At 39.2% G+C, this 22,739-nt stretch overlaps 1 protein-coding gene across 3 annotated transcripts in view; it reads left to right on the forward strand.

The window, feature by feature from the left end:
- myo7bb (myosin VIIBb) overlaps nucleotides 1–22,739 on the forward strand; it is a 35,361-nt gene that overhangs the window by 5,610 nt on the left and 7,012 nt on the right. For 2 of the 3 annotated variants that reach the window (XM_053646783.1, XM_053646785.1), the window contains 34 exons: nucleotides 1,008–1,192; nucleotides 1,908–2,029; nucleotides 2,999–3,141; nucleotides 3,232–3,345; nucleotides 4,269–4,595; nucleotides 4,843–4,962; nucleotides 5,817–5,956; nucleotides 6,055–6,265; nucleotides 6,408–6,543; nucleotides 7,343–7,524; nucleotides 7,601–7,750; nucleotides 8,807–8,965; nucleotides 9,074–9,166; nucleotides 9,617–9,711; nucleotides 11,035–11,119; nucleotides 11,207–11,425; nucleotides 12,318–12,569; nucleotides 13,063–13,320; nucleotides 13,408–13,572; nucleotides 13,675–13,749; nucleotides 13,909–14,033; nucleotides 14,143–14,269; nucleotides 15,511–15,630; nucleotides 15,722–15,895; nucleotides 16,057–16,284; nucleotides 17,433–17,600; nucleotides 17,768–17,885; nucleotides 17,980–18,106; nucleotides 18,788–18,951; nucleotides 19,068–19,249; nucleotides 20,535–20,650; nucleotides 20,825–20,973; nucleotides 22,118–22,271; nucleotides 22,458–22,613. In XM_053646783.1, coding sequence (XP_053502758.1) covers nucleotides 1,008–1,192; nucleotides 1,908–2,029; nucleotides 2,999–3,141; nucleotides 3,232–3,345; nucleotides 4,269–4,595; nucleotides 4,843–4,962; nucleotides 5,817–5,956; nucleotides 6,055–6,265; nucleotides 6,408–6,543; nucleotides 7,343–7,524; nucleotides 7,601–7,750; nucleotides 8,807–8,965; nucleotides 9,074–9,166; nucleotides 9,617–9,711; nucleotides 11,035–11,119; nucleotides 11,207–11,425; nucleotides 12,318–12,569; nucleotides 13,063–13,320; nucleotides 13,408–13,572; nucleotides 13,675–13,749; nucleotides 13,909–14,033; nucleotides 14,143–14,269; nucleotides 15,511–15,630; nucleotides 15,722–15,895; nucleotides 16,057–16,284; nucleotides 17,433–17,600; nucleotides 17,768–17,885; nucleotides 17,980–18,106; nucleotides 18,788–18,951; nucleotides 19,068–19,249; nucleotides 20,535–20,650; nucleotides 20,825–20,973; nucleotides 22,118–22,271; nucleotides 22,458–22,613 — 5,339 coding nt within the window. The remainder of the gene's footprint in view (nucleotides 1–1,007; nucleotides 1,193–1,907; nucleotides 2,030–2,998; nucleotides 3,142–3,231; nucleotides 3,346–4,268; nucleotides 4,596–4,842; nucleotides 4,963–5,816; nucleotides 5,957–6,054; nucleotides 6,266–6,407; nucleotides 6,544–7,342; nucleotides 7,525–7,600; nucleotides 7,751–8,806; nucleotides 8,966–9,073; nucleotides 9,167–9,616; nucleotides 9,712–11,034; nucleotides 11,120–11,206; nucleotides 11,426–12,317; nucleotides 12,570–13,062; nucleotides 13,321–13,407; nucleotides 13,573–13,674; nucleotides 13,750–13,908; nucleotides 14,034–14,142; nucleotides 14,270–15,510; nucleotides 15,631–15,721; nucleotides 15,896–16,056; nucleotides 16,285–17,432; nucleotides 17,601–17,767; nucleotides 17,886–17,979; nucleotides 18,107–18,787; nucleotides 18,952–19,067; nucleotides 19,250–20,534; nucleotides 20,651–20,824; nucleotides 20,974–22,117; nucleotides 22,272–22,457; nucleotides 22,614–22,739) is intronic. The other variant, XM_053646784.1, reaches the window with a different exon arrangement.

The following is a 22,739-nucleotide window of genomic DNA, read 5'->3' on the forward strand; positions in this document are numbered from 1 at the left end:
TGTTTGAAGCAGTGTATAGCAGTATAGCAGGAGATGTAGGATGGGCAGGGTTCGCTTAAACTGCTTTCATTCAGCTTTTCGAAATGTAAGCCTGAAAATCTGGAGAACAGACCGTTTTACTTTTGCTTAAACAAATTACTCAGTGTGAAGAAAGTGAATCTACCACTAAAGCTCATCTTCAGTTATAGGCCTGAGCATTTAATACTGATCCTAATTCAGTTAATCCTAATCTCACTCAGTGCTGGCACCTGAAAAATCAATCCAGCCTGGCTGCAAAAATCAGTGCCTGAAACATCCTTAAATATCCCAGAGTAATGCAGCAACTATTCCAACTTGTATTCCAGTTTGATAGTAATATAATGAGGCTGATAGTATTTCAATTTTATTTCGAGGCTGATAGTATTCCGATTTTATTTTGAGGCTGATAGTATTCTGATTTTATTCCAAGGCTGATAGTATTCCGATTTTATTCCAATTGTATTCCGAGGCTGATATTATTCCGAATTTATTCAGAGGCTGATAATATTCCGATTTTATTCCGATTGTATTCCGAGGCTGATTTTATTCTGATTTTATTCCGAGGCTGATAGTATTCTGATTTTATTCCGATTGTATTCTGAGGCTGATAGTGTTCTGATTTTATTCCGATTGTATTCCGAGGCTGATAGTATTCTGATTTTATTCTGAGGCTGATAGTATTCCAATTTTATTCCGATTGTATTCTGAGGCTGATAGTATTCTGATTGTATTCCGATTGTATTCCAAGGCTGATAGTATTCTGATTTAATTCCGATTATATTCCGAGGCCGATAGTAATCTGATTTTATTCCGAGGCTGATGGTATTCTGCTTTTATTCTCATTGTATTCTGAGACTGACCGTATTTGGGTTTAATTCCAGTTGTATTCTGAAGCTGATGGTTTTCTATTTAATTTTACGCAAGGCTTCGGTTATTTCGTGACTTAATTCATTGACCTCTGTCCTGTTTCTGTTTCTCTTTATAATCAGACGTACATCGGCTCTGTGCTGGTGGCCGTGAACCCGTACCAGCTGCTGCCCATCTACACTGCGGACCAGGTGCGTCTGTACCACGGGCGTCATCTGGGCGAACTGCCCCCCCACGTCTTCGCCATCGCAGACTGCTGCTATTACAACATGCAACGAAACCAGTGTAACCAGTGCTGCATCATCAGGTGAGCAGGAGAACGCTCATCCCTGTGAATCAAGTCTGCTTTTGTTTATGGTTCCTGTAGTTAAAAGAGTAAAGCATCATAAAAAAACTCATAAAAACCATGAAGCAGGTGGTTGTGTGTGAGGGTAACAGGTTTTACAGTACCAGTCCTTGTAGTTTATCGCTGTCAGCATTTAGGCCAGTGCACTGAGTACCTTTAGGCCATGCCTCTTAAAGTATGAAGGCGGAGTTATGGAAAACAGGACATTATGCTCATATGCTTCATCCAAAATTGTGGTTTATCAGACAGGTCTTTGTTTTCAGTGAATATTTTGCCTGAATGCAATATATTGACGATTACTGATATAAATACATCATTTGAATACTTTTATATATATTCTGATTCTGTTAACTACACTTATCATTAGTTTTAATACGTATTGTTTGTTTTTCCCAAGTAAAAGTTCAACAGGCATTTTTTAAATCTCTCAGTATTAAATGATTACCTTACAAATTATTGTGAAGTTTATTTTTTATAGCAAACATCTAGATATTCCTTTCTAATGATTTCTAATAAAAGATTAATTAAATTTATTGCTTTGGTTTTTTGGGGGGTTTTTGCCCAAGTGTTTTTTTTTACCCGGGTACATTCACAGAATTTCACACACTGGTTCAGATCTTACAGATACTATGGTTTTTTCCCCTTGAGCTATTCCTTTACTGTGTTTGTGCACTAGTGGGGAGTCGGGAGCAGGAAAGACGGAAAGTACGAAGCTGATCCTGCAGTTTCTGGCAGCGGTGAGCGGTCAGCACTCGTGGATCGAGCAGCAGATTCTGCAGGCAAACCCTGTGCTGGAAGGTAAAGTGTCCATTACTTCCTTGTTTACAGCGCTGTGTGACCCAATTTGGAAACACCAATCAGCCTACAGCGCATGTCTTTGGACTGGGGAGGAAACCCCTGAAGCACAGGGAGAACATGCACACACAAACTCCATGTACACACCGGGTCGGAGGAGGGAGTCAAACCCCCAACCCTGGAGGTGTGAGGCAAATGTGCTAACATGCAATGAAAAATAAATGAATAAATATATACAGTATATAAATATAAAGTATTCCTGCCCCACCCCCAGTGTTCCCGGGGTAGGTTCTAGATTCATTATGGCCCTGACCAGGAAGTGAGTGAGTAATGAAATGTGATTTTAAATGGGTTTCATTTCATTCTGAGAATATAAATACTATTAAAAATATTATAAAATGAAATGATAAGGCTTAAAAATCCTTCTGTGGATGTGGGCTTGCATTATTAGAAAGATATTTTTGAGAACTACTTTTCCCTAAAAGTGTACAGTGTTGCTTAGCCAAAACTAGAACATTGTTAGGTTTAGTTGTGCTCAGCAGCGTCGTGTTCTGGATAGCTGTTGTTCATGATAAAGTTAGGAATGTGCTAGGAGCAACAACAGAGGTAGCGATGTAATGTAACATAGCAGATTAAACACAGCCAAAATGTGCTGTAGTGTGATTTAGGGCGAGCCCAGGGGTGAGTCGCAGCAGGACACAAAAGGTGTGAGAACCGCTGGAGTAAGGAACTTGATCAGGTAAAATAAATAAATAAATAAATAAATGGGTAGAGAGTAATAAACAAAAATGCAGATTAATCAGTATATTGAACAAAATGAAACTAACTGTAATGCCGCAACAACACGACTTCTCCGAAAAGTTTCCTGTAGGAATCTAACATCTTTACCCAGCCTTTAACGAATGTAAATGAGTTACGTACATTTAACGTCAATCACGAATGACCTTCTCGTCTCTGTGGTGACTTTCACAGCTTTTGGAAACGCCAAAACTACGCGTAACGACAACTCGAGCCGCTTCGGGAAGTACATCGAGATCATCTTTAATACGGACGGTGTGATTGAAGGAGCTCAGATGGAGCAGTACCTGCTGGAGAAATCTCGCGTCTGCCATCAGGTGAGCACCTGTGCAAAAATTCATACATTTTTGAACATGAATTAAAATCTGCTTGACTCAATTTTTCCTCTGTGTATTTTTTTCCCAAAGGCCCCAATGGAGAGGAACTACCACATTTTCTACTGCCTTCTGTCAGGGATGCCCAAAGAGCATAAAAAAGTCCTTTCTCTCGGCGATGCGGCACAGTTCAACTATCTCACTGAGGTTTGAACTACTACAAATCATTTCATGCCAAATGGAGTCAGTCAGTGAAGTCATGCTTAGTGTCTGTAGCTGTGATGCTAATGAAGCTAAAAACCAATCGGAGCTCTACTAGTTTAGCATGCCCGAAGCCCCTGATCAGCTAGAAGTAAACTGTACTGTAAGGCATTGTATAAATAAACTAACATTAGCTAGCTAACACGCACCAAAAAATGCTGATTTTAAAATGACCCTACTTTATTCAAATGATGTGACAAATTTTTAATGAAATGCAACACAATTTATTTTAACTAACAAACTTACCTCACGAACACAAGCATACCAACCAAATTGCTAGGTTTTAGTTAAATCTAGTTAGCTAGCTAAGATTACCCAAGTTAAGCAAAATGCTATTGTTTTTAACGGTTATTTCACTAATTGTATGTAAAGTGTGAAGAGTTATGATTACAGCAGAGCTTTTATGAAAGACCTGTAAGAAATCTCACCGACAAGCCTTGTTAAAGCTTTTAAAAAAGGTGTATTTTTATTTTATGTTAATAGAAACATTGTTTCAGAGACTTTATAGGAACGATTTTAGCTTATATAGCTAGCTAGCTGATGGTTAATTAAAAAATGTAGTATAAAAGTATATGTCGCTACGTGGCTGCAGTATGAACAAGATATTGTTGATATTTATTGTGTTGTTGATATTAAGTATAAATAGCTATCTAGCTTGTACTTAGCCAGCTACTATGACTCCATAATCGAATTCGAATAATATTTTTTCTAGCCTCGTAGGTCGTAACTACAAGAACCATTAAACTAAAACTAAACTAACTTTATTCAAGTTAAATAGTAAATTGTCTGCGTTTTATATTTTTGTTCAACTGGTCACTTTGTTCTTCCAAAAATGTTCTGAGAAATCGTCTTTTTTTTGATCGTCCCAGGGAAGCTGCATCACATGCGACGGACGGGACGATACGGAGGACTTCGGCCGCATCCGTACGGCCCTCAAAGTCCTCACCTTCTCCGACAAGGAATGCTGGGATATATTTAAATTACTGGCGGCCATTCTTCACCTGGGCAACGTCAAATTTGAAGGTGAGTCACGGCGCCGTTTCGAGACGTTTTATCAATTTATCGGTGGTTTAAAATGGCGGCGTGTTTACCGTTGTGGTGTTTTTGCTTCTCTTGTAGGTGGCACGTTGAATAACATGGACTCGTGTGAAATTTTATCATCGGACCACTTCACTGTCGCTGCCAATCTGCTAGAGGTAACACACGGGATTCATCCTGACCTTTACTTCACAGATACTGCCATTAAAACATGCTTTCAGATGTAAATATATATATTTTTTTTTTATTTAAATACAATGTGAATGTTACATACCATAATATTTTTTTTATTTGTTTTGGATTTTTTTTTTTTTGTTCAGGGTTTATTTCTTCACAACTTTCTTAATGGAAACTCTTTCACACCAATACAGTATACGATCTTCATCTTCATCTTCTCCTCTCCAGGTTACTAAAGCACATCTGGAAGTGAGTTTGACCTCTCGCACTTTTATGACCAAACAAGAGCAAGTGACGAAACCTCTAAGTTCAGAACAGGCTCTGGACTGCAGGGACGTTCTGGCCAAGGTGATCACTTTAACCCGTTCATTTACACCACAGTGCTGCCGAATTCTGGATTCTGATTGGTCAGAAAGGGTTCATAAATTTTCTGTAACAGTGGCTCTGACAAGCTATTATCGTTTCTATAGTAACAGCTCATTAGCCGAAACTTGCACAACAGATTCTCCACATAAACATTGATATGGTAACCTTTTCTTGAAGTAAGGAGATTTTTATTTCACATTTACGGAAGGAGTCTCCAGTGTCAGTGCTTTGTAACAGTAAAGCTGTAACTTTAACCTTTCTGACATCTTCGGGACAGATGTTTTATGTCTTATTATTGAAGAGAGAGAAAAATGAGACTCTGCTGGGGGTCACCTGCGTCTTTCATTCTTTCCAGGTTGACTCTGTTCAAAACTTTTCCTTGCACTAGCATGTTGCTAATTCATTTATTAGCCATTTTATTGTATTCTCATTTTTACCTAGTAACGTAGGGGTGTGACATTCAGAATTAGCTGCTACATTCCTATTTTCACATCTAAACTGTTGGACTAAACGTATACTAAACAGTATTTTTATGACTTCCAGCAAGGACTTAAAGGTCCTGTGGCTTTTTCTTATAATTCAGCGTTGTGGGGGTTTGCTGTTTTTGTGTCAACCCATTTCAATGTTAAAAAGTTTTCCCTGGTCAGGACCATCGGGACTATTGGGAAAATAGCTATTCTCCTTTGTAGACTCGATTTCAGCTCACATTTGACACTTTATAATGAAAAGACAACTTGTTAATTTGCAGGTGATCATGGGAAAAAGGTGCAAAAATAGAAAAGGAAGCAGTTTTGATCTTTGTTATTAATTAGATTATTTGTGCTACTCTGATTCAGGCTGTTTACACCAAACTATTTATATGGATTTTTGGGAAAATAAACAGCGCCATCCATAAACAGCAGACGAGCAGCTCCTACACGCGGAAGTCCATCGGTCTGCTGGATATATTCGGCTTCGAGAATTTCCAAGTCAACAGGTACGACACGGAACGCCAGACCGAGCGAATCCCACACATTAAGAATGAATGAATGAATAAATAAGTGTGTGGTGTTGGTGGGTTGTGTTTGTGCCCAGTTTTGAGCAGCTGTGCATTAACTACGCTAACGAGCAGCTGCAGCAGTTCTTCGTGGAGCAGATCTTCAAGCAGGAGCAGGAGGAATACCTCAAAGAGGGCGTCACATGGAAGAACATCTCCTTCACCGATAACCAGCAAACGCTTGACCTGCTGGCTTTAAAGCCGCTCAACCTGCTGTCTCTGATCGACGAGGAGACCCACTTCCCCAAGGTCCAGTATACGGGATTACAAATAAGTCACAGGATAAAATAAACGAATCAGATGAATAAAGAAAATACACAGTAAAACTGTCAAATCCAGGAAGTGGATGTGTTTTATTTAATTTTTTTTCTTTTTCATTTCTTATTTTTAGGGCACAGACACGACCATGTTGGAGAAAATGAAGAAAACACACCAACGTAGCAAGATCTACATCTCACCCAAGACCATCCACACCCTGCAGTTCGGAGTTAGACATTTTGCTGGCATCGTCTTCTATGACTGCAAAGGTACTGCATGTTACCATACCTATCACGGAGACGTGTTTCACACCACAGCGCTGCTGAATTCCCAGTTCGTCCAGAATAGTTGTGCGAGCCATTGGTGCACCATAGAGTGTCTAACGACATCTTTGGTTGACAGCGGCTTTTAATTTAGGGATGGTAAAGAATCTCACACAATTCTTCGAGTGGAATCTTCTAAAGGCCCTGAAGTTTCTGTTTATTCTCTGCGTTTGTTATGTGTCCTTCATTCTTCCTCTGAAATTCGGGACTTTGTTTCTTTGTCCCATTTCTGTGCTGCACCGTGAAGATAGGTCTATAACCGTCTCATTATAACGCTTCCTACAATTTGCTCCTCATTCAGAGGATTCATGCTGAAATTCATGCGAAGTCAAAGCTTGGAATTATGTCATGTTGAAGCTCGGCATGTACGAGCTATGTACGCCTCCATGTTGGTCTTTTGTGAGAAGCAGTCTCGCAAGATAACTGTGATGAGTGATGTATATTTTCACCTCAGAACAGTGATCTGTATAGTCAGTTTAACAAGTGAATATGGCTCTGTGTTGATGGATGTAAAGCTAATACTTATACACAGTATAGCTCATTTAAAGCTAAGAGGTGCTGCTTTGTTTACTGTGAGCAGCCATGTTGATTTGACATCACTTGCTGAACTCGGACTTGAGGAGAACAAGCTGACGGGGAGTTTTTCTTTTGTTTGATTTTCCGAGTTATAAATTTTACTCGAATGCATGTACTTTAACCTCCTCACATCTGAAAATCTGTCTCTCCATCTCCCATAAATGCACAGGGTTTCTGGAGAAGAACCGGGATGTGTTGAATTTGGATATCCTCGCGCTGATCCAGAAATCCTCCAGCAAGCTGCTCAAGCAGATCTTTGAGAAGGAGCTGAATGCCTGCCGAGCCGTACCCGTTAACAACAACAACAACAATCACCGCAGGATCATCATCACGCAGAAGAAACCCACACGGGTAGGTTCTGTTCCATCACTGTCACTTTGACTCACCGCAAATACGCCGGAAGCTAAACACCTTCTTATTGTGTCAGCCGTTACAGCAGGGGAACGAGCAGCGGAGACCGATTTCCACGCTGAGCGGGCAATTCAGACAGTCGCTGGACACTCTGATGAAGGCCCTGTCTCTGTGTCAGCCTTTCTTCATCCGCTGCTTCAAACCCAACGACAACAAGCTCTCCATGGTAGATACTTAGATGTGCTCAATTACTGTGCAGTTCCTTTCATAAGTATTCGCACCCCTTGGACTTTGCAACATGAAATTAAAATTCATTTATTGGGATTTTTTAATCATTAAAGTGGAGAACAAAATCTACCGCAAAAAAAAAGCTAAATTACTTACAATTAAAAAACTTTATTGCATACATTTTCACCCTTTATGTAAACTCTGGTGCAACCTTTATATATATATATATATATATATATATATATATATATATATATATATATATATATATATATATATATATAAATTTTTATTTATTTTTTTCAGAATCATATTTTAAATGAAATAAATCATTAAATAAGTAATTCAACACAATAATAATAATAATAATAAAAGATGAATAATATCACTGAGTTAAATAAAATAGATTAAAAGACAAATAAAAAAAAAAGGAACTATGTTACAACCTGAAATTGAAATGAATTTTATATTACAGATTTCAGATCATAGATCACAAATTAAACATATTTGCAATGAAAAACTCTTGCATAAATAATCACCCCCTACACAATCACTAGTGAAAGCTTTTAAAATATATATTTTACAATGTAATTATTCTGAAGAATTACAGCATACATGACTGCAGTGAGTAATAGGGTAAAGTCATAAAAGAGCAGCAGGATAAAGTGAAATAAATCATTCAAACTGACAGAATAATCAAAACAGAAAGTGCAAGATGCTTGTGTGATGTTTTAGTCTTCTTCACCCGAATGCTCGATTTACACTTTAAGCACAGATCTGATAGCTTTTGTTAGCTCAGTAGCTCAAACAGCTGCCATCCGAAGCCACATGATCAGATGAACAAATCCTCCAGCGTGCAGTTAAAGTGTTACACCATTTCTTTGTCTCCTTGTAAGTCATTGACTTGTTGATATGTTGTTGATAAGGCAAGGCTAGTGAATAGGTCTCTTATTTCTTGTTCCACTAACATCCAGTTTATTGTTTCTTGATCCTAGTACACTGATCTTTATCTCTGTGTTGTTTAAGTCATAAACCTGCTGTGTGCTTGGTCCAGGTGTTCGATCGGGACCTGTGCATGCAACAGCTGCGTTATTCCGGCGTCCTGGAGACCATCAAAGTCCGTAAGCTGGGATATCCGATCCAGCACAAGTTCAAAGAGTTCCTGGGACGTTATCGAGTTTTACTGAAGACCACTGACTGCGACCCCAGCAAGGTCCCAAATCATACTCACTGTGTGGTTTGTTTCACTGTACCGGTGTTGTGCTGTGAATGCTGATCTGGTGTGTGTGTGTGTGTGTGTGTGTGTGTGTGTGTATAATAGGAAACTGCATCTAACTGCTGTAACGCTATCTGCAGAGCTGTCATTAAATGCCAAGATGACTGGAGGATCGGCAAGACCAAGATCTTTCTCAAGGTGCACACACATGAATATTTATTATTATTATTATTATTATTATTATTATTATTATTATTATACACTTATTGATTGGAAAAAGGTTATCAAAACTTTTCAATATTTTTGTAAAAACCTACACTAACTTTATTTTTTTTATCCTTTTTTTACTGATTGTAAATTTTGTCTGCTGTAAAGTGGAAAATGTGTGTGTTTTGTTAATGCAACATTATTATGTAATATTATAATAAAAATGACCAGGAAAGGTGCTATATAAATTAGAGGTAGTAAATTGTTTATTAATTAAATTAAACATAGTTTCATTTCAAATTCTATTTAGAATTAGTTTTTGTTTGCTCAGGCATCTGATATCATGACATAGTTTAATATTGAAATGAGGTACGTGCTCTTGATCTTTTGTGTGTTGAGTTGTGTTGAGTGGTCATTGGTTCGGGCTTTGTCTCTCCTCAGGATCATCACGACTCGTTTCTGGAGCTGGAGAGAGAGCGGGAGCTCAATAGGAAAGCACTCATCATCCAGAGAGTGATGCTCGCCCACAAAGACAGGTAACTAAACTCTAACTCTAATTCAACTCTAATTCAACTCTAACTCTAATTCAACTCTAATTTAACTCTAATTTAACTCTAATTCTACTTTAATTCAACTCTAATTCAACTCTAACTCAACTCTGATTCAACTCTAATTCAACTCTGATTCAACTCTAACTCAACTCTGATTCAACTCTAATTCAACTCTGATTCAACTCTAACTCAACTCTAACTCAACTCTGATTTTAGCCCAACTCAACTCTAACCCCAACAGCTCTGATTCTAACACCAACTCAACTCAAACTCAACTCTAACTAACTAAATTCTAACTCAACTCTAACTCAACTCTGATTCTAACACCAACTCAACTCTAACTCGAGTCTAACTCAACTCTAATTCAACTGTAATTTTAACCCAACTCAACTTTTTACTCATCCCCAACAACTCTAATTCTAACCCCCAATTCAATTCTAACTCTAACTTCAACTCAACTCTGATCTTAACCTCAGCACAACTCTAATCACAAATTATGTCATCTCAACTCTAACTCTAATTCAACTCTAACTCAACTCTAACTCAACTCTAACTCAGCTCTAACTAAATTCTAACTCAACTCTGATTTTAGCCCAACTCAACTCTAACCCCAACAACTCTGATTTTAAGACCAACTCAACTCTAACTCGAGTCTAACTCAACTCTAATTCAACTCTAATTTTAACCCAACTCAACTCTTTACTGAACCCCAACAACTCTAATTCTAACCCCAATTCAATTCTAACTCTAACTTCAACTCAACTCTGATTTTAACCTCAGCACAATTCTAATCACAAATGATTTCATCTCAACTCTAATCACACTCTTTCTACTCAACCTTAATTCCAGCCCACAATCTAACTCTTCTAATGTCCATGCTTCCATTTGGTCCAAATCATTTCTAGGAAAAACTTGATGTGCACTGTGTAGGGGAAAGGCAGGGATAAAGACTTTCTTTTCATTCATTGGTCACTGAGATCACACTCTTATGAAGAGTTTTGTTCTTGGACAGTACTGGGACAAAATATCAAGCTGTAAATGTCATAAATTACATTAGTGAAAGATAACCTAGCGATTAAAGGCTAACTTGGTGTTTAATTCTGCCTAAGAAGGCTGGGAGCCTCAGAAAAAGTGCTGTTAATGAATTGTGGACACTTGAATATTAGGCCACGCCCCATGGGACAGTTCTCTTATGAGTCTGATAAGTGAGATAACTGGTGTTTCAACAGCATTTGATCACATGTTTTGTTTTTACCTACACTTTGCTGGGTGTTTACTAGATTGCTGTGGTTTTGTATTGCTCTGTAGGAAGAATTTCATTAGGAAAAGAAGTGCAGCTGTGACTGTGCAGAAAAATTGGCGCTCTTACAGAGACCGGAAAGAGTTTATTAAAGTAAGTGACCATTTCATTCATCGTTAATGTTCCATTTATATGTAGTAGGCTGTCTTTAGCAGTGGCTTCCTCTCTCTCCTCTGACAGCTGCGTCAGGGATTGGTGCGTCTCCAGGCAGTGGTGCACGCAAGGCAGGGCTTCCTGCAGTATCAACGCAAACAAGCCGCCGCAGTCACACTGCAGAACCACACACGCCGCTACCTCGCCAGGAAAGACCTGAAACGCAAACGAGATGCTGCCGTACTGCTGCAGGCCCAAACCAGAGGCCTGCTCGCCAGAAAACAACTCAAATGTCTTAAAGATGAGGTGAGGCCTATGCACACTCGCACACAGACACACACACACACACACACACAATTCATTATAATTACACAACAACAAATACATATTAATAATGCACTTAATGGTACATATTGTCAGCAGTGGTCCCCGCAATAGACACTTTTGTTGTTTGGTGTACTAGGTTGGGTCTGTTTTATACTTTACATGTCAAAAATGAAATATATATAATCAAACCAAACAAAAAATTCCTGCCAGGTTTACAAAAAGTTCGCTGATTTTCTTCGTTCTCATGAACATGTTTTGATACAATCAATCAGCTGTAACTTACCAAGCATGTTCATGGCACAGCTGATTTGCATGTAGTGACGCCCCCAAAACTCCATAAAAGGCGAAGTTTACAGGGACTAAATTGTGAAAGAGCGCCTCTTATGCACAGTGTGTGCACTAAACCTTCCAGTAATGCAGCTCAGCCATTGCAGAGCACAGCTACCATAGACACACACTAAAGCTTCCTCCTTTTACAGGGCTCCATTACTTTTGTACTAATTGAATGGCTAAACTTATTTGTCTGATAATATAACATTTTTATATTATATATTAGTATGTCTACATTTATACACGCTTAGGCTTGAAACATAGATTATGAATATTTTCCCAGCTAACAGAATTTAATACCACATTCAGTACCACATTCCTCCTACAAATCAATTATGAATAAATTTCCCATAAAATGACCGAAATAACTCTGTACTGAAAATAAAAACACAAACCAAAGGTTTCACTTCTAAAGTACAGTTGTGTTAAAGTATCATATTTTTCTAAACATTTTCTGTTACATGATATTTAGCCATTGGCTGATGCTCAATTTAATTTAACGGTCTTTTCTGTATCTTGGTTCCGCTTGGTGATGTTCCAGGCATTCTCGTCGGCCCAGGAGCGTCAGGAACGGGAGCTCGCGGCGCGGGAGCTCGCAGCGCGGGAGCTCGCAGCGCAGGAGCTCGCGGCGCTGGAGCTCCGGCGCAGGCTCAACGAGACCGTTAGCCAAACAAGTGAGACTCAAGATAAACAAAAGGAGGACAAGCATGATGAGAAAGTAGTGGAAGACATGTTTGGATTCCTTACAAACTCCACAGAAAGTCAGAAGGAGCCGAGGCTAAGGCGCACACAGGTAACGCCACTGTGACGCCGTAGAACCAGGAACAAGGAAACGAATAATAATGAATGATAAAATCTTATTTCAGAGCCTGAGGGCCAATAGTTCATAGTTTGAACTTATACCTCTTATGTCATCTTTCAGCTTGTGGTGCACTTAAAACACATGTTGTTTAAGTTGTATTTCATTTTCTAACGACTTTCCAACCGTTCTTTATCCAATCAAATTCAACTGGCTGATTTTTGCTACTGTGCCTTTAAGAACCGATATATCATATATGATAAATGGAATTAAATTGTCCTGACACGTCTGGCGTGAATTGGCCTTTAAAAAAAAAGTCTAATTAATTCAGTACTTTCCAAAGAATCAGGAAGCTTTGCGGGGATGATTATGAAACTGATATAAACCAAAGTCTAACAAGTTGATGGAAAATGATGGTTTTATTGTTCCCATAAATGCAAAGATTTAGCAGTGTGTGAATGTCTTCCGTACTGTTTTACTTTTACAGGAAGAACAAACCGTGGAACTGAAGAAGAATAAAGAGGTAGAGAAACCCGTGCAGATTGTAGTAAAAACAGCTTTAAATGACATCATACCTGAAGAAGAGGAAGAAAAGGAAGAAGAGGAAGAAGAGGATGAGGATGACGACGAGTTTGCGTTTGAAAAGTTCTCTGCCATGCATTTCCAGCGCTCTGCTACTCACACACACATCCAGCAGAGACTGAAGCAGCCGCTGCTCTACCACGAGGACGAAGGAGACACGCTGGTGAGCGCCGCTTTATTTTTCTTCTCATTCTGTCATTGCTCTCCTATTTTATTCCTCTGACCTCTCATCCTGTCCTCCTCTCTGCAGGCCTGTCTAACTGTTTGGTGGATCATCTTGAGATTCATGGGTGATATACCTGAGCTGAGGCAGGCTCGTCAGTCTCTAACCCCCGACCTCATCCAGCAGCACCTGGGCCAGCACCTGGGCCAGCGCCAGGGCCGGCGTCTCAGTAGCCTCGTTGGTTTGGATCAGGTGAAAATCCACCTTTTTTTTGTACATTAATAAGTTGATGATGATTGTCTTCAAGCGTGTGCTGTACATGTTTTAATAACTGCTGTAATAACTTGTCTACAGAAAATCCTGCGTAAAAAACAAAAACAGAACAAACTCAGCAACAATAAGAGGAAACACTCCGCCATTATAGAGGAGGTCAGGCATTCATACACATATTGTATAGTATTATAGTATTATATGAGATGTATATGTACATTATTAAACACTTTTTGAATGAAGCAATAAATTCACGCTCAGGGTGTATGACTCCCAGTAATTAATCGATTAAATGTTGATTAATTTCCTGTCTTGCAGATGGAAGACATGCACGAAGAGGGTGATGTTCTGATCGGAGAAGGACCCAGTTTGGATCGTCCCATGACCTCCTTGGAGAAATTGCAGATCATTGTAGGATATGCCTTACGCAGACCTAACATTCGGTACTCTAAATTTATCTTTTTTATTTTAAAAATTTTTTTAGATGTGTTTTTTTCTTCTCAGACATATTTGCAGCCGAAAACTGTACACCTTTTCTGGCATTTGTTTCAGAGATGAGATCTACTGTCAGATCTGTAAGCAGCTGACGAAGAATAAGAACCAGAAGAGCTGTAAGCAAGGCTGGCTGCTTCTCTCCATCTGTCTCGGGATTTTCCCTCCAACTGAGCTCCTGATTCGAGTAAGAACGCACCGAACAATTATACACACTACTCTACTCACACTACTATTTTATTCCAATCTATCTTTCTTTTTCTATTCTCTATTCTCTCTGATGTGCTTCATTCTGTGCTTCATGAACTCCATCGTTTATAATGAACTCTGTCGTTTATAATGAACTCCGTCGTTTATAATGAACTCTATCTTTTATAATGAACTCTATCGTTTATAATGAACTCCATCGTTTATAATGGAATCTATAGTTTTTAATGAAGTCTAGTTTATAATGAACTCCATCGTTTATAATGAACTCCATCGTTTATAATGAACCCCATTGTTTATAATGAACTCCATCGTTTATAATGAACTCCGTCGTTTAAAATGAACTCCGTCGTTTAAAATGAACTCTTTCGTTTATAATGAACTCTGTCGTTTATAATGGAATCTATAGTTTTTAATGAAGTCTAGTTTATAATGAACTTTATAGTTTACAGTGTAATAAACTCCAGCATTTATAATGAACTTTATAGTTTACAGTGTAATAAACTCCAGCATTTATAATGAACTTTATAGTTTACAGTGTAATAAACTCCAGCATTTATAATGAACTCCATCGTTTATAATGGAATCTATAGTTTATAATGGAATCTATAGTTTATAAAGAACTCTATCGTTTATAATGGAATCTATAGTTTATAATGGAATCTATAGTTTATAATGAACTCTGTCGTTTATAATGGAATCTATAGTTTTTAATGAAGTCTAGTTTATAATGAACTTTATAGTTTACAGTATAATGAACTCTATAATTTTAAATGGTATCTATAGTTTACAGTAGTGTAATAATTTACAATAATGGACTCTCTTGTGACTTTGTAACTGTAACGCTACTACAACTTTGTTGTGCTCTGTAGTATTTTGTCCTATACTAAATTCTATAATAAACTCAATTCTGTTCTGTGCTGAATTTTTGTATACTCGTTTCCTCTGTTTTTCTTCTGTTGAGTCCAGATGAACTCAATGATGATTTTTTTTTTGTTCCATTCAAGTTAAATTTACTTTTGTAATGAACTTGTTTGTGTTCTGTTCCACTGCGGTCGAACAAACATTACGTTCTATTCTGTTGTGCTTAAATCTATCTTCCTATCGCCCGCTTCAGTTCTTTTCCTTGTACTCTATTCTCATTCTCTTTTGGATTTTTATTTAATACATTTACTCCATTTCACTCATTTCTAATCTAATCCAAGCTCTTGTGTAAAACAGTACCTGGAGTATTTTATTCATCGTGGACCTGCTGAGTTCTCCGCTTCCTGTGCCGATCGCCTCCAGAGAACACTGACTAACGGCGAGAGAAAGGAAGTGCCATGCTGGACCGAGCTACACGTACGTTTTTTATCCTTAACGTTATGGCGCATTAATGCAGCGTATTGTTAGAAATAAGAGCATAATCCAGCCATGCTGTGGTACAATTCAGGCCATGGAGATGAAGAAGCCCATTAAAGTGGAGGTAACCCTGATGGACGGGCGTGTCCTCACTCTGCCCGTGGACTCTTCCAGCACTTCTTCAGAGCTCTGCAGCGCCATCGCACAGAAAATCAATCTGAAAGACACATTCGGATTCTCGCTCTACATGACCTACCAAGACAAGGTTCGGGCCAAATTTGGCTTCAGTTGTTCGTGTCAGTTAAATGTGTTTAGCTTTCAGACGTTGCAAGTTTCGCTCCGTATTCATTCAGCTGTAGCTGCTAATGAGACAAAGATGGGTCCGTCCTGTAGCTCTGATCCAAGTGTGTGATATTGTCTGTGCAGAACTGGTCTCTAGGCAGCAGCAGGCATCACGTGCTGGACGCCATCTCTCTATGTGAGCAGGAGGAGAGGAGGCAGGGACAAGAGGAGAAGGGAGCTCAGTGGCACCTCTCTTTCAAGAAAGAGCTCTTCACTCCGTGGCATGACTGCACTGTTGACCCCATCAGCACAGAGCTCATTTACACGCAGATCATCCATGACCTCAAGTCTGGAGACTATCACTGTGATAAGGTCATCATACACACTGGTTCATTAAGAATAAATAAATTAAAATATACCTGTGATTCTCCAGAAAAGGGAGATCTTTTTAATCCTTTCAGTCCAACATTATGAGCTTTTAGCATTCACATGCCTTTATGTTTTGCATGTCCGTGTCATTTTTGAGCTGTAACATCTTAAGTAAGGAATAAAACCCTCTATGTTGTGTGGTTATAGGAAAACAATCAACAAGTACGGTTGCTGCAATGGCCTTGGGACTGTAATTACCACATGCAGTTTTACACTCAGGTCTCCTTTAGTGAACAGTGGACTAGTTCAACAAAACAGACTTCATATAAAACCATAATGAACTTTCCTTTACTTTCACACTATCCGTTGTTACCCAGATGAGGACGGGTTCCCTTCTGAGTCTGGTTCCTCCCAAGGTTTCTTCCTCATAACATCTTAGGGAGTTTTTCCTCACCACCATCACCACCGACTCGCTCAATAGGGATAAATTCACACACTTAAAATCTATATCCTGTGTTTATATGTTTCTGTAAAGCTGCTTTGAGACAATGACAGCTGTAAAAAGCGCTATACATATAAAATTTTATTGAATTGAATTGAACAAGTATACCGCTACTGTTCATACCCCAAACTTAACATTCCTATCACAGTGCATCCATAAGTGTTTCATTCCTCTTACTTTTATCCCTTTAAAGTTACTATGGAAACGATAACATGTTAGAATGAGCGCGATAATATAAACCTGTGCTGTGCGGCTGCGTTGCTGTCAGAGCCGCTGTTCTAGAAAACGAATCAACACCTTCTGACCAATCGCAATCCAGAATTCAACAGCACTGTGATATAAACTGTTGAAACCACTCGCTCTGCATGTACATTTTCTACAAACTGTAGATTGATGTTGTGAGGAAACATAGACAGCGGTACAGCACGATTAAAAACAGCGCTTATAATCGTGTAATAGCGTGACTATTACTAACCAGCCATCTGCCTGACCTCGGTTTACTTTACTATATTATCCAATTAAACATGCTTATGACATTTATATATCCAGGTTTTGAGTGGAGGTTTAATTTAATTCAATCCTTGTTTGTACCGAGTTATGAATCTTTATTAATAGGCCAAGATAATGATTTTTATTGCTTGTTATTCAGGAGGACGACTACGTGCAGATCGCAGCAAAGCACTATTACATCAAGTACGGCAGGGAGAGCAGCAGGGAGAAGGCTGTAAGTATCGTGTGGGAGTGTCTGAGCCTCCATCTGATCGAGAACAAGTCAGAGATCAAGTTGGTGCAGCTGGTCAGCTCCGCCCACCAACAGGTATTTTAGCACTTTTTTTTTAAATGGACAATATATTAACACAGTGCATTGCACACGATGAACAGATTTACCATATTGTAGTTATATTTCTATTATTATATCAAGAATTCAACATTTAATATGATGGAGAGATTTAATATGAGATGCGATTTGATCTCCTGATACAGGGCTCGTATATAAACTCCGGGGTGAGTCCCGATAGTGTGAAAGCAGAAGTGGTCGGGTACGCCCGTCTCAACTGGCCCATCTACTTCTCTAAATTTTACGAGGCCTCCATGATTTCAGGTACACGAGCTCTGCTGTGTGTTTATACCTCTAGGCTCTAACGCTACACTCTTCCACGTGGACATACTGATTGCGTTTCTTCTTCCTGCTCCAGGTCCTAATTTCAATGAAGAAAAGCTAGTGGTGGCTGTTAACTGGTACGGCGTCTCGTTTCAGGAAGGAAAAGAGAAAATGTACCTGAAGCTCTCTTATCCCGAGGTGACCGGGGTCAAAATAGTCAGGTCTGTGGTTTTTTTTTTTGTTTGGTTTTTTTTTGTACCAAAACTGCTCTTACGTTTGGAAATATGCTAATATGATGCTAGGTTATAGTTTTTGTAAGCTGTGTTTCCATCCACGTACTTTTACGTGAATTTTGGGATGTCACATGAAAACATTTTTTCTTCGATAACAAGACATGCGCGTAAACAATGATGGAAACACATCTACTGAATAAATTCCTTAATGCGCATCAAAAAAAAAGTCATGCGACTTTGCCTCAACAAATCATGTGATAGGATAATCGGCTCGGAAAAGTTCAAATGGCGGCGAGCGAGATGCGCTGGTTTCCCCGGAAGTGACGATTATGTTCTTTTGAACACGCCTGATGGAAACAGTGCTTTATTCGCAAATATTTTATTCGATATTCCAATTTTTAAATTTGCAACTTGGATGGAAACATTGCTACAGACACAAAAACACACACACACACACACACACACACACGTGCACCGCTGTATACACATACCTTCACGCAATGATCTTTCTTACTTCCTTCTCTTTATGTTTCTCTCTTTCACATCATCTTTCTTTTTTCTCTTTCTCTCTACATTTTCCCCCTTTTTCTCGCCTCCACTGGACAGCATACTGTAACCGCTATAAAGTAACACCTTTGTTGACCCGCATCTCTCTCTTCCTCCCCGCAGTGAGGGTCGGATGAGTGAGGTGGTGCATCTCTCCACGCTGAGAGGCGAGTATAAGATGGTGGCAGTTCATGCTCACAGCATGGTGGAGCTCCTGTCTATGTTCCTCGATGGGCTGAAGGAGCGCTCCGTCTATGCCGTGGCTGTACAGGACTGCAGCAGACAAGGTGCGCTGCAAACACACACACACACACACACACACACTCACACACACACAGTCTAGTAGTCTTCCAAGTCATTTCACAAGTTTAAACACTTACAGCTAAACACTTTCCTTCTGTAGATGACGCGACATTCCTGAGCTGTAAAAAGGGAGATCTCATCAACATCATCAAAGACGGACAGTACGCTCCTGAGGGAGGCTGGATTAACGGGAGGAACGATAGAACAGGACAAAGCGGAGCCGTTTCTACAGACACTATTATGATCCTGCCGACCCTGAGTAGACCCTCGGATGACATACTGGTATTGATACTGGTAGTGATGTAACAGTGACGCCATGCTTACGTCACGTGCTAAATTTGTTTTCAGCGTGCACTTTAGTTAGCAAAGGTGTTAGGACAAAATACTATGACGCGTCTTTAAAGACAACTCTCATACCACATGACATCACATCACTCCACTCTGTTTGCTCTGTTTAGCATTATGACAATAGTCATGAGTGCTTTATGATGCTTCTAACCCTAATCCCAACCTGATATAATAGAATTTGAATGAATACCTGACATTAGGCTGTAATGTCGTATCAATATCATAGCAAATGATAATAATGGTAGCATTAGAAAAAAAAAAACCATTGTTCCTGGCATGTTTATGACATGATTATGTCAGTCTTATGACAATAAATTATGACTTGATGTAACCTTTTACAATATCCTGTCATAAGCATATCATAATAGAATTTCTAATAACCTTTTTACCCAATATAATCACTACGTGACGTTAGGTTGCTATGTCATTCACTGTCAACTGTCATAGCGGTTTGTAATAATGTCATTTTGTAATTAGCTGCAGGTATCATGGGTTATGACATGTTTATGGCTTGGGTATGACGTGACATGATTGTCAGTCTTATTACATTTGTTATGAAAAAAGTGCTTTATGATGCGGTTATAGCTGTGGTCAAAACCTGTCATAAACATGTCATGATAGAAATTTCTCAAGACAAATTGTGATAATGCTAACATTAGAAACAACTGTCATGAGAGAAAATGACATGATTGTCAGTCCTAGGAGAATATGATATGGCATGATTATGACTGACTTATGACAATTCTTATGGCAAGTATCATTATAAGTACTTTATGAAGCTGCCATAGCAGTGGGAATAACCTGTCATAAACATGTCATAATAACATTTATAACAGCCTTTTTTCCTCCCAGTAAAATTAGTACCTGACTGTACCTGAGTTATATCATGAATGTCTAACCTGACATAAACAGGTCATAACATAAACTTGTGACTGTCAGTGTTATGACAATATATTTTAATAACATTACATGACTTAATATATAATCTGTGCTCGTAAACATTTTTAATAACGTTTTTTAGTAACCCAATAAAATTATTACCTGATATAGAAGGTTAGGTCATGAAATAATACGTCACCTGTGATGGCAACTGTCATGATGTGTTTATGACACGCTTATGTCAGTCTTATGACACAGGGTTTTAATGTTCCGTCTTTTTTTCCGTCTCAGTCTTTGTGGTAATAAAAATGTTGCTTTTCTGTTACACTGCCATCTTTAGGCTCTATTGGACCCAGATCAGAAGAAGGCGGTGCTGACGGCTCCACCGAAGGAGGACATGACCACAGATAGAGTGGCTCATATGTCACTCAAAGAGTTCTCCTTTGAGTATTTCAGGTATCGACTCTGCCCCGGTTGGATTTAATAGTGTTAGAGGAGACAATCTGATGCCCAGTGATTGGCAGTGAGATTAACGATCGGCTGTATGAAACACACATTTAGAACCCGCGCTGATTCAGTCCGGTATAATTTTGAGTCGTTTCAGTGGTGTGTTGTTGTATTGATCCGCAGAGAGCCGGCTAATCAAGCAGGACGTCATGGTAGACCCGGTGTGCGAGAGAAACTGTGGGTGCGATCGAAAGAACCGATGAAACAGCCGCTTATGAAGAGTCTGCAGAAAAACTCTGAGCTCAGCCAGCTGGCCTGCAACACCTTCATTGATATCCTTTCTGCTCACTGAAACATTCACAGCCCTTCTATACTCTCCAGACGCACATCAACACACTTCAGTACTCCAGGGGAAACAGTGAAAGGATTCCCAAGTTCACTGTTCTCTATACTGTATGTCCGGCAGCTATTTGAGAGCAGCATGTCCATTATTGGACTTCAGAGGTTATTTCTTGAATAGAAATATCAGAATATGAGCATTTGTAGTTTATGATGGTGTGGACATCTTTTCCTATTGAGTAAACTGGGAATATAGGACAATGGAAACATAGGGCCCCTGGAACATAGGACAATAAAAACATAGGTTTCTGTGAATATAGACCCATGGAAACATAGGGCTCAGGGAATAAAGGACCATGGAAACATAGGGCTCTGGGAATATAGAACCATGGAAACATAGGGCTCTGGGAATAAAGAACCATGGAAACATAGGGCTCTGGGAATAAAGAACCATGGAAACATAGGGCTCTGGGAATAAAGGACCATGGAAACATAGGGCTCTGGGAATAAAGGACCATGGAAACATAGGGCTCAGGGAATAAAGGACCATGGAAACATAGGGCTCTGGGAATATAGAACCATGGAAACATAGGGCTCTGGGAATAAAGAACCATGGAAACATAGGGCTCTGGGAATAAAGGACCATGGAAACATAGGGCTCTGGGAATAAAGGACCATGGAAACATAGGGCTCAGGGAATAAAGGACCATGGAAACATAGGGCTCTGGGAATATAGAACCATGGAAACATAGGGCTCAGGTAATATAGGACAATGGAAACATAGGCCTCTGGGAATAAAGGACCATGGAAACTTAGGGCTTTGTGAATATAGGACAATGGAAACTTAGGGCTCTATGAATATAGGACAATGGAAACTTAGGGCTCTGGGAATATAGGACAGTGGAAACTTAGGGCTCTGTGAATATAGGACAATGGAAACTTAGGGCTCTGGGAATATAGGACAGTGGAAACTTAGGGCTCTGGGAATATAGGACAGTGGAAACTTAGGGCTCTGGGAATAAAGGACCATGCAAGAGGGCTCTCTGAAGAGGGCCAAATTAAGATGTTAGGAATATAGTTTTCTTGTCGTTAGAAAATGTAATTAAGTTGTAAGTGTTTTCTTTAACATTCCTGTACCTATTCTCAAGTATATGGGTGACTATCCCATCAAAATTGCAAGGAACCCCGTGGAGCTGACAGACCAGATCTATGGACCTGTGCTGCAGCACCCTGAACTCAGAGATGAAGTTTACTGCCAGATCATGAAGCAGCTCACCAACAACAACAATGGGTAAATAAATCATATTTTTATGTATATATATATATATATATATATATATATATATATATATATATATATATATATATATATATATATATATATATAGTTTGTTTGTTTGTTTGTTTTGTTTTTTTATGTGTTTCAAACACTAGAACATAAGTCAGTAATTCCTTGTATACCTTTTTTGGCTCACAGGTTTAGTATGGAGCGAGGCTGGCAGCTGTTGTGGCTTTGTTGTGGACTTTTTCCCCCCAGTAAGGATTTGCTAAAACACACCCAACGCTTCTTAGAGACCAGACCCAGAGAGCCGCTCTCAGCCGCCTGTCTGCAGCGACTACAGGGGATGCTCAGGTAGGCTACCAGTTTGGAGCCCAAACTGAGCTCACGTGTACCACTAGTGACCTGAATAAACATGCTTAAGATTTATATTTCTTAAATGTTTGTGTGTTTAAAAGATTGGAATAACCTGACGTACGG

This window comes from Ictalurus furcatus, chromosome 17 (genome assembly GCF_023375685.1).
Source record: "Ictalurus furcatus strain D&B chromosome 17, Billie_1.0, whole genome shotgun sequence".
NCBI lineage: Eukaryota > Metazoa > Chordata > Actinopteri > Siluriformes > Ictaluridae > Ictalurus > Ictalurus furcatus.